The sequence below is a fragment of the Malus sylvestris genome, chromosome 5 (genome assembly GCF_916048215.2).
Source record: "Malus sylvestris chromosome 5, drMalSylv7.2, whole genome shotgun sequence".
Classification (NCBI taxonomy): domain Eukaryota; kingdom Viridiplantae; phylum Streptophyta; class Magnoliopsida; order Rosales; family Rosaceae; genus Malus; species Malus sylvestris.
Window position 1 is genome coordinate 44662808 of NC_062264.1, and position 16067 is coordinate 44678874.

Below are 16067 nucleotides of genomic sequence, written 5' to 3' on the forward strand. Positions count from 1 at the left end.
AAATAGAATTTAAAAAAAAATTGAAACAAATTTTGTGAAATAAAAGTTATAGGAAAAAAATGGAATTTAAAAAAAATATGAAACAAATTTTGTAAAATAGAAGGTATAGGAAAAAAAATAGAATTTAAAAAAAAATAGAAACAAATTTTGTAAAATAGAATTGAAAAAACATATGAAACATAATTTGATTCATATGAAAAGGAAAAAAAAAGAAGGGAAAAAAGAAGTTTAAATTCATAAAAAAAAAAAAAGTTAATACAACGGCTACTAGCCGTTATATTGAAAAAAATTCAAACTATTAGTATCGGTTATATCCGACACTAATAGTAATTAAAAATAAAATTTTTGCTTTGAATAACTATTATTATCGGTTATAACCGACAGTATTAAAAAATTCTTCTTTAATGCTGTCGGTTATAACCGACAGCAATAGGAAAACATTAAAAAAAAAATAGCCAGCCCGGGGCTGGCTGGCTGGCCGAAAGCAGCCAGCCCTCCAGCCCTCCAGCCCTCTCTGATCCCGTGGGGCCCTCCCAGATTCCAGAGCCCTCTGGCCTAGCCCTTGGTTGGAGACGATTTTAGGGCTATTTTCGGCCTTCTGGCCCTCTGGACCCTTCGATTAGAGATGACCTTAGGTATAGTCTATCCATCTTTGGATCAGACGTATCCTGCTCACGAGGTTTCAAGATGCATCCTATTGAAACTAGACACAACATGCTCTATGATGTCAAGTTGCAGCTGCAACTTTATCCAATATTTTCAAGTAAAGTGGCTACTGCCACTACCGTCACCCTTAGTCCATATCACTGCAACTTTATCCCATATTTTCAGTAGCCACTACCGTCACCCTTAGTCCATATCACTGCAACCGTCACCCTTAGTCCATATCACTGCAACTTTATCCATATTTTCAGTAGCCACTACCGTCACCCTTAGTCCATATCACTGCAACTTTATCCATATTTTCAGTAGCCACTACCGTCACCCTTAGTCCATATCACTGCAACTTTATCTCATATTTTCAAGTAAAGTGGCTACTGCCACTACCGTCACCCTTGGTCCATATCCCTTAATTCTAGGTTTATGTTTTTTAGTATCTTTGCCCTTTATCTTTCTTGTAAATTGTTCCTTGATTTCCGATTGTAAGTGTGAAAAGGAGCCCTCTCTTGTAGTTCTAAAATATATAGAGAAATATACAAAACCTTTTTGTGTTCCTAATTTTCACACATCCACATCGGGCTACTTTGCGTGCAAGAAAGTGCATCAGATAGGCCAACCACCATGTCCGAAGTTTTTTTTCTGTTGGGTAATAAAACAACTCTTCCCTCTCCCAAGAAACTTGCTTTTATATTACAATCCAACAATCCAAACTCAGCAGTGTCAAACAGAGGAGCTTCCTCTCTAAACAACGGGACGATAACTACGGTTGTAGCACGGTAATGGTTAGGTTATACAACATTTCTTCTTCTTTCAATTATGTGTTCATGTGTTATTACACTTCAGACAATGTACTGTACTTCTATGCATGGTACATACTGTTAATTTTCTTTTAATGATTGTAATAGTCTCCTCGCGGCACTGAAGGTAATTATATTTTCTTTGAACAACGGTGGAAAGCAACATAAAGATTGTCGACATATTCAAAGATAACAAAACTCTTGGTAGAAAAAAATGCATCGGATATGTGGAGAGGAGAAGGGATTAGCTATAGTCGATCCATCTTTGGGTCGGACGTACTTTGCGTGCAAGAAAGGGCATCAGATAGGCCAACCGTGGCAGAAGTTACTTTCACAAGGCATTACGTGGTGTTGAATTTTATGACAAAAATAAAAGGTAAAATCATTCATTACGGTCGTACTCGTACAGACTTGGCCCCATTCAGAGCCAATTTGTCTTATCTATCTATTGAATACAACTGGAAGTCGAGCGTATGCCCTTAAATTAGCGTTACTGAAACTCCTCCACGAGAAAGAAGCAGCCATTTAAGCACTTAAACTCCTCCATGAGAAAGCTAACAATGAATTCTACTGAATTCTTTTTTGTCAGTACTGTATTGCTCGTCTTCCTTGTGATTCTTCCCTCTTCCATTTCGGTTACCTTAGACGCCATTACATCAAGGCAACCCCTAAGAGAGGACGACGTTCTTCTCTCCACCACTAAAATCTTTGCACTAGGGTTTTTTAAGCCAGGCAATTCTCGTAACCGTTACATCGGAGTTTGGTACAACAAAATTCCAATCAAAACCATTGTCTGGATTGCAAACAGAGAAAACCCCATAGTTCCTACTGCTGGAACTGGACTTCTAGCCATTCATGGAGATCATGGTGGCCTTGTTATTTATGGGGAGGACCAAAACACCCCTATCTGGTCCGCTAATCTCACCGTCTCTTCTCCAAACAATTCCGTGATAGCCAAGCTTTCGAATAAGGGAAATCTTGTTGTTGAAATTAATGGTGAAAAGGTGTGGCAAGGTTTTGATTATCCCACAAATACGATGCTTCCTTTTATGAAAATTGGGCTGGACAGGCGGTCCAGATTGAACCGTTTCCTCACATCTTGGAAGTCCCAAGATGATCCGGGAATGGGCAACTGTTCGTTCCGGATGGAGCCAAGTGAGAGTCCACAGGAGTTCTTATACAAGGGTCAGACTCGATTGTGGCGGACTGGACCTTGGACCGGTGAAAGATGGTCCGGGGTGCCTGCAATGGTAAAACTATTCTTCACTAACGTTACTTTTGTGAACAATAAAGATGAGGTATCCATCATGGATCTAGTTCCTGAATCAAGCTTCGTAAAATTGGTGATCGATGAATCAGGAAACATTGAACGGTCCGCATGGGACGATGAAGTGCATAAATGGGTCCCGCATTGGTCGCCGGATTGGCAGTGTGATTCTTACGGGGTGTGTGGTCCGAATAGCATTTGTTACCCATACCCAAACTTTGAAGATAAATTTGAGTGCAAATGCCTACCTGGATTCGAACCCAAGTTGCAACATGAGTGGTATTTGAGAGATTGGTCAGGCGGGTGCGTGAGGCAAAAGGGTCCATCCGTTTGCCAAAACGGGGAAGGGTTCGTGAAGTTAGAACGTGTGAAGGTGCCGGACACTTCTACGGCACGTGTGAACATGAGTAGGAGTCGGGAAGCATGTAAAGAAGAATGCCTGAGAAATTGTTCTTGCACGGCATACGCAAATGCAGATGAAAGGCAGGGAGGGAGTGGCTGTATAACATGGCATGGGGACTTGATGGACGCAAGGACTTATTTGGATACGGGTCAAGATTTATATGTGCGAGTTGATGCAAATGTTTCAGGTATATTTCCATTATCAATTTATCTTCTTTCTTCTCTTTTCCTTATCAATAATTCCCCTCATAACACCGAGGTTCCATGAAAAAAAAAATCTTCTTTCTTTATTTCATTAAAAAATTTAAGGAATTATTATTTAGTTTGGTAGTTGTACGTTTGTTGTCATTCTAAAAAAATCATTTGGCACTGGTCTCTTGCCGAATAATAAAAGTGAAATTATTCAGTCAAGAGTGTAAGATTACTTTTTTAGAGGACTAATTTTTTTATAAAAAATTCTGAAATTTCTATAAATTAATACTAAAAATTTAGTTCTTATGTTCATTGGAGCTTTTTACAAGGTTTTTTTTTCCCGAATTTTTACAAGGTTTTTTAAACATGGAAATAAATGCTTGTATATCTACAGCTCAATACGCAAAGAAGTCAAACAGTTCTTTTGGCAAGAAGAGGAAGCTGGAAGTTTCAGTAGCATGTGGTCTATTGTTCTTCCTCTTGTTTTCCCTTGCATGTTGGTTGGTAAAGAGGAAGAGAAAAGGTAAACAAATTTCCTTTTACTAGGTTGCCCTCTAATCATTCACAATTATGTAACTGGATATTGGTTTTAATTAATTAAGAACACAATATTATCTGTTTATGTACTTTTATCACAGGTAAGAGAAGTCAGGATAAATTTTTCAATACGACCATAGCATCAACCTCCTGGGAAGATTCTTCTGCTAGAACAAATATTGATGAAAGTGGAATAAACTCCGAATTACCATTCTTTGAACTAAGTGTCATAGTTAAGGCCACAAATAATTTTGCTTCCAACAAGAAGCTTGGAACAGGTGGTTTCGGCTCCGTTTATAAGGTACGTAGTTGCCCTCAGATAATGTCTCAAATCACAAATCAAACTTTGAATAGACATTTTTTAGATATATTTTTTAGCCATCTGCACTCCAAATCAAATATTTTATTATTTTTTCCTCTACTCACCCTTGTACTTTAAACATAAGAACATACCCTTGTAGTTTAAACAGAAGAACATAATGAAGAAATCTTGCAGAGAAAGAAAGAGAATCAAGAAGAGAGAGGGAGCAAGATTTAGAGAGAGAGAGAGAGAGAGAGAGAGAGAGAGAGAGAGAGAGAGAGAGATTTTAGACAAAAAGTGAATCTTTGTTAATGGTTTCAGAAAAATACAAGGTAGTGTTCCATAAGGATATATATCCAAACTATATTGCTTACAAGCTAAGCTAACATTTAGCTCACAGGTTATTGACACTTGCAAACAATAGGATTACAAGACCATTACAGTTAACAAAAATCAAGAGACCCGTCCAATAAAGACTGGAAAGGCTGACTCAAAAATATATTTCATTAAAATTCAAACCCAATCAATAATCGATAAGTGATGGGAACTATCTTATTTCTACTTTTCACAATTATCCCACACAGTGATGCGGATTTTGAAACTGTATAAAACACGTAGAAAGTTTTAAATCTATATATGGTAAGCCATACTACTTATATATATGTAGTATATATAAACTCCCACATCCCAAGAACCCTAATTTATAAACTCCCAATCAAACGCAAAAAGGATAGAGGAAACCCAAATAAAGGGAAATTCGAGAAATTCAACATACCGTAAAACGCTTTCTAACATCGAGAGATACGGGAATCGGAGAAACATTGTGGGTTTTCCAATAGAGAGAGGAGGGATGAGATATGGCAGGAAAGCGCACGCGTAGGAGAGAAAGAGGAAAAGAGGTGAGAGGAGAGCGCGTCTAACCCGATTCCCAATCCCGTCCCAAACCCTCTGTACAAAATTGTGGGCATTTTGGTCAACAAACAAAATAGTGGCAGAGTTGTAAATACAACAAAATAATGCAATTGAAAACCTTACTTTAGATTAAAGTAATAATTCAAAATACTGCGATCTTTTGTTATTTCAATCGCGTTTCTCCTTCACTTGATGTAGTCAAAGCATTTTTATGCATATGCATTGAGTTTTACTCCTTTGTTAATGTATAAATGCAATTTCAAGGAGAGGATATATATATAGAGCTACGATTATGTTGACAATTTTCATGAAAGGTAAGTGCACTATAAGTTGAATTTGGATTATAAATTCAGGGTGTGCTTGATAATGGAAAGGAGATAGCAGTGAAAAGACTAGCCAAGAATTCTGGCCAAGGAATTGGAGAGTTTAAGAATGAAGTTCTGCTGCTTTCAAAGCTCCAACACAGGAACCTTGTGAGGATCATGGGTTGCTGCGTTCAAGATGAAGAGAAGATGCTGATCTATGAATACTTGCCAAACAAAAGTCTTGACTTTTTCATTTTCGGTATGTCTTTCTTTTACTTTTGTTATTCTTTTTATACAAGCAATATTGTGGAGGGGAAATCGAGCTCAGGACCTCAGGTGTAGGATTGAATGCTCTTAACTCAACTTAGTTACAAGCACCTTTCTTTTCCCTTGTGTATCTAAAATTGTCGGTTAGAAACCTTGAACCAAGCAAGAATACAATCTAATTTACTTTGCTTATTTTTTTCCCATACGAAGCAAAAGGGGAGTTCTTGGATTGGACAAGATGCTTTGAGATAGTCTGTGGGATTGCTAGAGGGATCTTATATCTTCATCAGGATTCAAGATTAAGAATCATCCATAGAGATCTAAAGGCCAGCAATGTTCTGTTGGATTCTGCTATGAACCCCAAGATTTCAGATTTTGGTATGGCTAGGATATTTGGAGCTGAACAAATTGAAGCAAATACAAACCGTGTGGTTGGGACATAGTAAGTTTCATTCAAAACTGAAAGTACACCTGTTTTTTTTTTTAAGTTTCATCCCTACGAGTTATACAATTAACTTTTGTTGAATAATACAGAAAGAAGCTGTGATAATTAATCAATTTTATTTTGTTGTTTCAGCGGTTATATGTCACCAGAGTACGCAATGGAAGGACTTTTTTCAGTAAAGTCTGACGTATATAGCTTCGGTGTTTTACTACTAGAAATTGTTACTGGCAGAAAGAACACCGGCTACCACCATGATAGTCCTTACTCAAATTTAGTTGGACATGTAAGCATAACATTAAGACATTACCAAACTTCTCTCCATCTGCTTTTATAACTTGATGATTAATTTGTAAATGGTTTTTAGGTTTGGGACTTGTGGAAGGAAAATAGAGCCTTGGAAATCATTGATTCATCTCTGGGAGAATCATACCCTGTCAAAGAAGTTCTAAGATGTATTCACATTGCCCTCTTGTGCGTGCAAGAGCAAGCGAAGGATCGTCCACTCATGTCAGCAGTGGTTTCCATATTGGGTAATGATGCAGCAATTCCTTCACCAAAGCAACCTGGATTTTTGTTGAAGAGTGGTTATCATAGTAGTGGAGACCCATCAACCATTACTGATGGAGCTTGCTCTGTAAATGACATGACCTATACAGAAGCAGAAGGTCGCTAAGGGGAGAACCATACGTATAATCAGACTGACTTATATCATTCAATTGAGAATCACATGATGAGTGAGATAAGAAGATAGGATATACCCCGATTTCACTCAATATTTTGCCTTATAACTAGGGATCTAAGTTCTATATTAAGATGCAACACTCGTCATCTGTCTTGTTGTAAATACATGTTATAAAATATATGCCCTATAATTAGGGATCTAAGTTCTATAGCTGCTATACTCATCATCTGTCTTGTTGTAAATACAAGCTATAAATTATTTGCAACATTCAGCAGCAGTCCAACCAAGCTTGTGAAATGCCGTTCCTGGATTTCACTGTTATAATCTACATGTTTGTAGTATTGAGATTTTATATTATTTTTCGAGAATTTATATTAATTTATTTGAATTTAGATTTCAATTAAACTAGTTACGAAGAGTGAAGTTTGGAAAATTATTATTTACTCGTTGACCTTTTAAGGTCATAAGTAACGTTTTCGAATAAAGCTTGATCCCACGAATGCATAGGCGAAATGCGTTTGCAAGTCTGGATTATAACGGTATAGTTAAGGGCGTTTGAAGTTGTGATGCTATAAATTTTAGGAATTGATTATCTCCCACTTTGTGGGTAAGGGCCCAGATAGATATGGGGTTAAGTGGACCATCAGAATTGAAAAAAAAAAAAAAAGAGGGGGCAAAGCAACCAATCAGGAAGAGGAGGAAAGAAAGGAGAAAGAAAAAGGAAAAAGGAAGGAGGGAAAAATGCCCCTTTCCCGTCGACCCACCCAACTAGGTTTGACCCGGTTTTAATTCCGGCGGTTTCCGCTATTTTTTCGTCGAACCACCACCAACCAACAACTGCAACCTCTTCTACAACATCTCATCTACCATTCCCACCCAAAATCATAGGAAATTTAGTTGTAGTTTGGTGAAAAACACACCATGGGTGCCGCGGGAAACCTCGTCATGATTCATCATTTGTGAAACGATTTCATTCAATTACCACCACCGTTAGACTCTCCTTGAACCCAAGAACAAAGCCCAAACAACCTTGGAGACGTCGGAGCAAGTATGGAGTTCGAATTGAAGCACACCTAATTCTAGGGTTCTGGATGTTCGTGGGTGATTTCAGGAGTTTCCAGGCCAAATTGGCCTTAGCCACAGGTATAAAAATTACTCCCCTCATTGAGATCTACATGCCTGTAAAATTTGGTAATTTTTGGAATTAGTTGAATTTTTCGACAAGTCGGGGCGGCCGACTGCCATGTGCGGCGGCGCGTGGGCCGAAGTAACCCTTGACCTTCCTAGGATAAATTTGATACCCCAATTCCATATGTGAATTTTGATTGATGAAATCTCGTCATATGGCTATAGATTTGATGGAGACCGCCACTTAGACATTATATGAATCGATGATTAGATTGTTGGATCGTCACCAAAATTTAATATGTTATAGTACGTAATATTTGAGGATAATAGGAACTTACGGATTGGGAATCTGATGTACGAATCTTCCCGAATTGGATTTACAAGTTTGTAAAATAAAACGTCGACAACCATTTAAATTCGTGATTGGCAGAGATCCGACCGTTGGATCATAATGAAATTTTAGTATGTTATTCTAGAAGCATAATGTGGACTTTGGGAAGTTATGGATCAGAAATCTAATGTGCGGATCTTTAGGATCGAATTACGTAGAGTTGTGGACCCTATCGTTGATAGAGAGTTGATTTGTGGTCAACATGTCTCGAAACGTTCTAAATAATAAAATTAGTACTACGAGACTAATTGAAGTCTAGTGGGCCTATATTGGTTAGATAGTGACTTGAATATATGAGATATGATTATTATCTTGATTTCTTATGTTGGTATCATTTGTGAATATGATTTGGTCTTATAAATATGATTTCTATTGAAATGTGATTTTTATATATTTAGCCATAGGCCTATGCTTATTACATATGATTTAGCTTGTGTACTGATGATGTTTGTGATATATATGTGTTTAATTATCTTTTTAATAATGTGAATGATAATTATGATGAATGTTATGACAATTATGGGATCTAATTATTGTTTGATAATTATTTGGATATGATTGCCAACTGAATACCTATTTGAACTTGGCATTACTACCTAGTATGTGATAGGGATGAAAGTCTGGAGATGAGTTAGGTACTTTATTAGATTTTTTTTAGTAGAAATAGTAATTAGGGGAATTCCTTATGATGTGCTCCATATGACTAGATGCTGGTTGATATGTGGAATCGATAGCGTGTATACGTATAATTGGGTATAATGTATGAGGCCAGATAAGCCTTTTGTGTAGAGTAGGAAAAGATAGGGTGAAATGGGGTTGCCCTGTTGAATCCCACGAGAGGGGAGGAGGTAGCCACAAAGACGACTGTTGATGACAAAAGAGTTCGATTCCGAGCATACGAATTCCATCACCAGATTGGTCCAATTCAATGAGAACCCCATACGAACTAAAATACTCTTGAGATAATCCCACTCAATTCTGTCATATGCTTTGTTAATGTCCAATTTTAAGGATAAAAACCTTTTTTTTTCCTCGATAGCGTTTCATGAGGGAATGGGAGATTTCTGAAGCCAGAATCGAATTGTCTGATATCATTCTTCCCGGAACAAATGCGTTCTGAGCAGGAGATATGATGTGGTTTAGAATTCCTTTCAACCTATTTGCCATAACTTGGAAGCAATCTTAAACAGGACGTTACAAAAGCTTATGGGCCTGTATTGGGAGATATCCTTAGGGTCATTTACTTTGGGGATGAGGCAAACATGGGTGAATTTTTTATTTTTTTTAGTAACCTGTCCGATTGGAAAATGCATTGGATGGCGTTCGTCACATTCGTTCCAACGATGGCCTAATATCGTTAGAAGAAAAAAAGGGACATTCCATCGAGCCCCAGCACCGTTGAAGGTTGCATATTAAAGATAGCAGCCCGAACCTTTTCAGCAGATACATGCAAATCCAATATGAGATTCATCTCCGGAGTCACCCGATGATCGATGGTTTGGAGCACCTCCTCACCACCCCCCGTCGGACTAGTGGTGCGAGAATTACTTGACACACAAATTAAACCCTCTTTTTGACAATTGTAGTATAGATGTAAGTAGGGTATCGTTCTAGGCCGGGGATTAGGAGGGCTTGCTAAATCCTAAAAAACATAAAAACAAAGTTATAAATGTAAATAAAAGACTTTAAAAGTAAAGGGGGATTTGGATTTGATGAATTTAGAAACAAAACATAAACTTTGGAAAACAAAACAAGTTTTAAAACGAATTTGGTTTAAATAAATGGATGGAAGGCTAGCTAAGGGGTTCTTTTCCACACATGTCTCGCTTGCATACAAAATGATTTCCAATTGCATTTCAATAACTTATTAATTCTCAATGCCCCAAGTTAATTAGGTACGCTTAAATTAACCCTCAGATTTTCCTACTTTTATTGAGTTGGATGATTGCATACGACAACCCAAAGCATTCTTCACAAGTTCCCTACATGAATTGCATAATAGAGATACAAGCAAGAATCATTAAGTTCTATGAAAATCATAAGCATTGACGAGGCATTCATAACTATGGAATACGCATGTTACTCTTGCCAAGATTTTACTTAACGCGATTGTGACTAGCAACCTTCACTACTTGTGAATATAAGTTCATGACAATTAGGTGAAACTCCCTTATATTCTAGCATCAAATTCATGCATGCAAACTAAGTGTCGACCCTCAATCAACATACATAAATCAGTTTTTATACGAACGGATAAGTAAATTGAATTCATAACTTATGAAACGCAATTAAAAGTAATTAAATCATATTGCAAGCAAGGACATGTGTTTCGAATTCCCCCCTAGCTAAGGGGGGTTTAGTTCCTCATTATTACAAAACAAAGATAAACAAATTTAAACATTGAAAAACAAAGGAAAGAAAGCACCTAAACGTTCCAACGATCCATGTTGGATAGCAAGCGCGTACAAGGACTTTTCTCCTTCTCTTTGCCGCAACAACAAGGTTGGAATGATGTTGAAGGGTTGGTTATTTTGAGGAATGGATGGGAAGGGGTTTAGATATGTAGGAGAGGCAAGGAAAGGCTTGGAGAATGGTTAATTTTTTGATGATTTGAATGAGGTTGCTACCATGGTATTTATAGGAAGAGGATGGACTTGTTTAACACAAAAGTTTGGTGGAATTGAGTAGGTGAGCATGGCAAAGAGTGGGAATTGTTGGTGGGTTAGGTATTGAGTCATCCATTCACATGTCATGGTGATTTAAGCATTGCATCATCCACTCACATGTCATGGTGAGATAGGCATTGCATCATCACTAAAAAATCTGGTGGAAGTGAAACAAAGGGAAGGCCACGACATTGATGAATTTTATGAGGTATGCATGGTTTTGAGTGAAGTTTTGGCCAATCCTTCTAGAAATTTATCTCTTCTTGCACTTTGTATTTGTTTCACCACATTTTTAGCATGTTTCTATCCTCATTTGACTTCAAATTCGTCCATCCATCTTGCTCATATCATATGTAATCCATTCCAAGCTCAAAACTGCTCCAAAATGCACCAAAATGCACTTTCTTGCTACCTTAGCCCTTTGGACCTACAAACACACGAAAATAGCTTAAAGTACTAAAATAACTAAGAACTAATAACGTAAATGCAAGAAAACTAGTTAACTAAGTCGCATAAATATGCGTCTATCAACTAGCTTTAAATAAGTCTTCAAAATAGTTTAAGACCGAGGACTCGATACCCCTTTCATCAGAAATCCAATTGCCATTGCTACCATATAACCCTTTGATAAGATTTTTGGACTTGCGGTTTTTAGCCCGCTTGTGAAAGAAGCGAGTGTTCCTATCGCCTTGGCTGAGCCATAGAGATCGAGATCGTTGGTGCCAATAAGTTTCTTCTTGACCCAAGAAGACATCAAGACGCTTCATTGGAAGCTTCATTTTAGCTAGGGCCGCATCTGACAATGGTTAAGCAAGAATAAAACCAAGTTTCAAACGTATTTCGTTTATATCCTCAATACGTCCTTTGAAGACTGTATGTTACCACTTAAGAAGGGCAATCCTGGTGGCCTTAATTTTGTGGACCACTTGGAACATGGGTACCCCGGTTATAGGACGACTTAATGCCTCCTCTATAACATTCTCGCAGTTTTCGTGGGAGGCCCAAAACTTCTTGAATCAGAATCCATGTCGACATTTCCTCCTGGGACCAAGTTTCCCGTCCATGAAGAGAATAATAGGAACATGATCAAGTTTGGTGGGATCCAGATGGTGAACTTTGGCATTACAGAATAAGAATCTCCATAAAGGGAAGGCCAAGACCACCCGGTCCAAACATTCTTTTATGCCTCCCGACTGCGTGGAGATCCAGGTGAATTAGTTTCCAGAGAAACCAAGGTCTCGGAGATTGCAATTAGACATCGCTGACCTGAAGTCGAGAATCTGCTTGATAGGCCTAGATGGGCCGCCCTCATTCTCGTTAGCGCTGAAAAGCTCATTGAAGTCCCATCTCATAACCTAAGGGAGGGAACTAGCCGATGCTAAAGAGCGAAGGAGGTTCCAGGTGGTTGCCCTCTCGGTTGTAATCGGGTTGCCATAAAAGCTAGTAAATCTCCAGTGCAGAGGGTCGACGTTGCATCCAATCTCTGAATTGATGTGATTATCAGAAGCAGAAAGAATCCTTAAGTCAATGCTAGAGTGCCATAGCAAATAGAGGCCTCACGCACTTCCTCGAGACTCGACACAAAATGACCTGTCAAAACCTAACTTGAATTTCAGAGACAAAATACTATGACGCGAAGATTTGGTTTCACACAAGAAAACTAGGATGGGATCTTGCTACTTAATGATGTCTTGCAGCGCCTGAACTTTCCAGGGGTTCCTAAGCCCCCAACAGTTCCAGAATAAGATTTTCATGGTTTACGATGCGGTTACACCCTGTCAACCGTCGCCAATGATGTAGAAGGTAGGTGAATGTTCCTGCCCAGCTAGCCCCCATTCTCAGCCTATTCCAGCTCTTTGGAAGGTTGATAACGATGTCGCAAAGATGATCAGAATCTAAAACCTCATCGTCATGTGATGACCTGAGACAGGGGGATTCAACATCCACACGACTACCAGACCTGGATTTGGAGCTACGAAGGTTCAGATTTGAGAGATAGATGGGACGACCTTTTTTTAGGTTGAGGGAGAGTCGAGGTTTTTTGGTCAATGGAGAGACTAAAATTGACTCCACGTTCATACCGTTGGATTGCTCAGCCAGATGGGATGTATGTTTGAGCTCAAGATTGCTGATGTGTAATAAGTTGATGCCAGGTGGAAAACAACCTTGGGCTAAGAACTTAGAGGGGCTGGTTTGAACATGATCTGAGGCTCGTAAAAACTCATCCACATCCTTTAAGGCCTATAGAGGAAGCTTGTTGGGGTCACACTAGTTTTTTTTCCAAGGAAAGCCCATTAACAGCTATGTACATGGTGTCATTAGAGAAAGGGTTCTGTGATTATAATGTGGCTGCCGATCAGTACTGATGATGGGGAGAGGACACATACTCCCTTCTGACGCAACAATTGGATCGTGGGGGGACAACGAGTTAGCAGTCGCAGTGATGGCAGGTCTGACGGTCAAAGAATTGTCGGTGTACTCTGCCAGTCTGGATTGATCACGTTTGGCCTATCTAGCCAGGAATACGGTAGTCAGAATGTCTGAATCTCCGTCCGGTAGGTCGTAGAAACCACAATCGCCGATTTCCCATTTGCATCTCCAATGGTGCTCATTAGCCCCAGCTCTGCTAAACAACCTCGAAATTGGGAATAGTAGAAAACTCACCCTAAATAGACTTTCGATGCGAAGTGATTGGTTGAATCGGCTTTCACCAGACGGCAGAATGGGAGTGGAACGAGGGCAGCCGCTTGAATGACCTAGGCGACCACACTTATAGTAGAAAATTTTGAGACCTTCATAGCGTAGCCGAATAGTATATGAACACAACTTTGGGCATGACACCGAGAAGCTGGTGAGCAATGGTTTCGAGGTATCAAAATCGACTCGCACGCGGAGAAAGCCTCTAAACCCCATTTCCAGATGATCATCAACCTCTAGAATTGCCCCCATCTTAGAACCCAGGCATCTCACATTCTTCAAGGTGCAGTAGTTCCTAGGGATACCGTGCGCCTAGATCCAATAAATGGCCCTATTAGGGATTATATCATCGAGGGAGTGAAATGACGGCCATAGTTTCACTGAGAAGGTATAGTCCCTGATGAACCAGGGATTTCCTTCCAAAAGCCTCCTGGCGACAGCTTATTCCCCAACCGTGATAACATACAAGTTTGCTTTTGCACGAAGAACGCGAATAACCACCATCTTGTTCCAAGTAGAGCGAATAACCTCCTTCACCACAATTTGGGAAAATTCATGGTCAACGATGAGTCTACCCACAAGATGAATGGTGGTATCAAATCTTTCCTCTAGGGTAATGTTCAAACAATCAAATTCTTCCTCCCCCACACTCATGGTGAAACACTGAAGAAACTTGCTTACAACCCAGGGAGCAAGATACATCCAAATAAAGATACAAGATCAGCACTGTGGTTGCACAAAATTAATCCCAAAGATACTCATGAAATTGGGAACGATTTTTTCATAGTCTAGTTGAGAGAGAAGTTGAGAGAGAAAGAGAAACCCCTCATTCTAAAGAAACACTTTTGGAAGAGAAGGTTAGGTGAATGATAAAAAGAGGGAGGAGTTCCCCTCATTCTTTAGACTAAAGTAATTTGTATTTTTAAAGAGATTTAGTTCTAAAACATTCTTACTAAAATCACTATCAGTTATTTTAAATACTTCTAAACAAGCCCTAAAACACACCAAAAAATAAAAACAAAACTGCGTAATAAGATGAGCATTTCGGTTAACACGTACACCAAACAATTGTATTCAAATGGCGGCACATTTCCAGTACTAACATAATTCAGTCTATCCACTTTGGTAACGTAAAGAAGAGGTAAACCATGAATTTAAACTTGGAGGCAGATTGTCTGCCCTTTCTTTCCCATGCCCTTCTCATCCCCTTCTATTTGTGCGGTCATGGTTAAGCCAAGTCAACATTTTATATTTATATTGCTTTTTGTTTTATTATCTCTATTAAAAAATTAATATAAAATATTGACGTGACTTAATCGTGATCCCACAAATAGGAGGAGATGAGAAAGGTATGGGAAAAAAATGGCAGACAATCTGCTCTTTTAAACTTTGGTACTTTGGCAGAAGAAAGCAAAAGAGTTAAATAAATTATTGAACCATGAAGGAGGTTGAGATTTGTTTTTATCTACACGAGCAATTGAAAAGTCAAAAACCATGAGCTAACAAAAATGGGTCGTCATCACCAGTTTGGTGACTTTTTCTTATTAATTTTGGAAGATGGTACTAAATTCATATTTTCTATCTTGTTGATCAAAAGGAAACACTTATATGCCTCGGTTGAAAGTACATTTAAAATTGTTGAAAACATTTTTAGTAAAATTATTTTTAAAACCAATCTTTTGTAAGAAAAATTTCAAATAATTTTAGGCCCAAAAGTATTTTTTTACAAGTGTTTTCTGTTATTTCAAAAATACTTCCAAACGAGCTCATAGTTAATTATAAACATAAATAGTTTCTTAAAATAATGTATGATCAAACTATTTAGACACAAAATATTTAGACACAAAAGTATTTTTTTACAAGTGTTTTCGATTTCAGTCGTTACTCTTTGATGGATATTTACATATACAATCAAACTATTTAGACACAACATTAATTTACTTGATAAGATACTCTCTTAAATAAGACATGTAATGTGTCCAATTCTTGATCAAAATTAGGCTTTTAATATTCAAAGGCCGAGTGGCGTCACAAGATTTAATTATGCATGCATGTCATTTTCCTCATGAATTTTTCTTTTAACAAGAAATGATAGCAATTTTCTATTAACGAACGATAGCAAATATTTGGGTTGTCGCATGGATACAATTTCTAGTCACAAGACTCACAAATATATGATTTGGAGGTAGTTCACACAAACGAGCAATAATGCTAATCCTTTATTGGATACCACCAAGGAAGAAAATATCGGTAATATTGGAAATATCGGTAGTCCGAAAACACGGAAATATCGATGGAAATATCGGGATAATATCGATATCGATAAAAATTACATGGAAACCACGGAAATTGTAAGAAAAACTTGGAAATTTTTAATGAAACTTTGCAGGATGTTTATTTAGTCAATTATCTATTAGT

General features: G+C 38.1%; 1 protein-coding gene and 1 pseudogene across 1 annotated transcript in view; one reads left to right on the forward strand and one right to left on the reverse strand.

The window, feature by feature from the left end:
- The first annotated feature begins 1946 nt into the window (after nucleotides 1–1946).
- LOC126624324 (G-type lectin S-receptor-like serine/threonine-protein kinase At1g11410) overlaps nucleotides 1947–16067 on the forward strand; it is a 99756-nt gene continuing 85635 nt past the window's right edge. Inside the window, exons 1-7 of the mRNA XM_050293387.1 lie at nucleotides 1947–3314; nucleotides 3713–3841; nucleotides 3957–4156; nucleotides 5422–5632; nucleotides 5851–6082; nucleotides 6218–6368; nucleotides 6450–7172. Coding sequence (XP_050149344.1) covers nucleotides 2003–3314; nucleotides 3713–3841; nucleotides 3957–4156; nucleotides 5422–5632; nucleotides 5851–6082; nucleotides 6218–6368; nucleotides 6450–6758 — 2544 coding nt within the window. The 5' untranslated portion in view covers nucleotides 1947–2002 and the 3' untranslated portion in view covers nucleotides 6759–7172. Of the gene's footprint in view, nucleotides 3315–3712; nucleotides 3842–3956; nucleotides 4157–5421; nucleotides 5633–5850; nucleotides 6083–6217; nucleotides 6369–6449 lie in introns of the transcript that reaches the window.
- Nucleotides 13461–14303, reverse strand: LOC126621118 (uncharacterized; annotated as a pseudogene).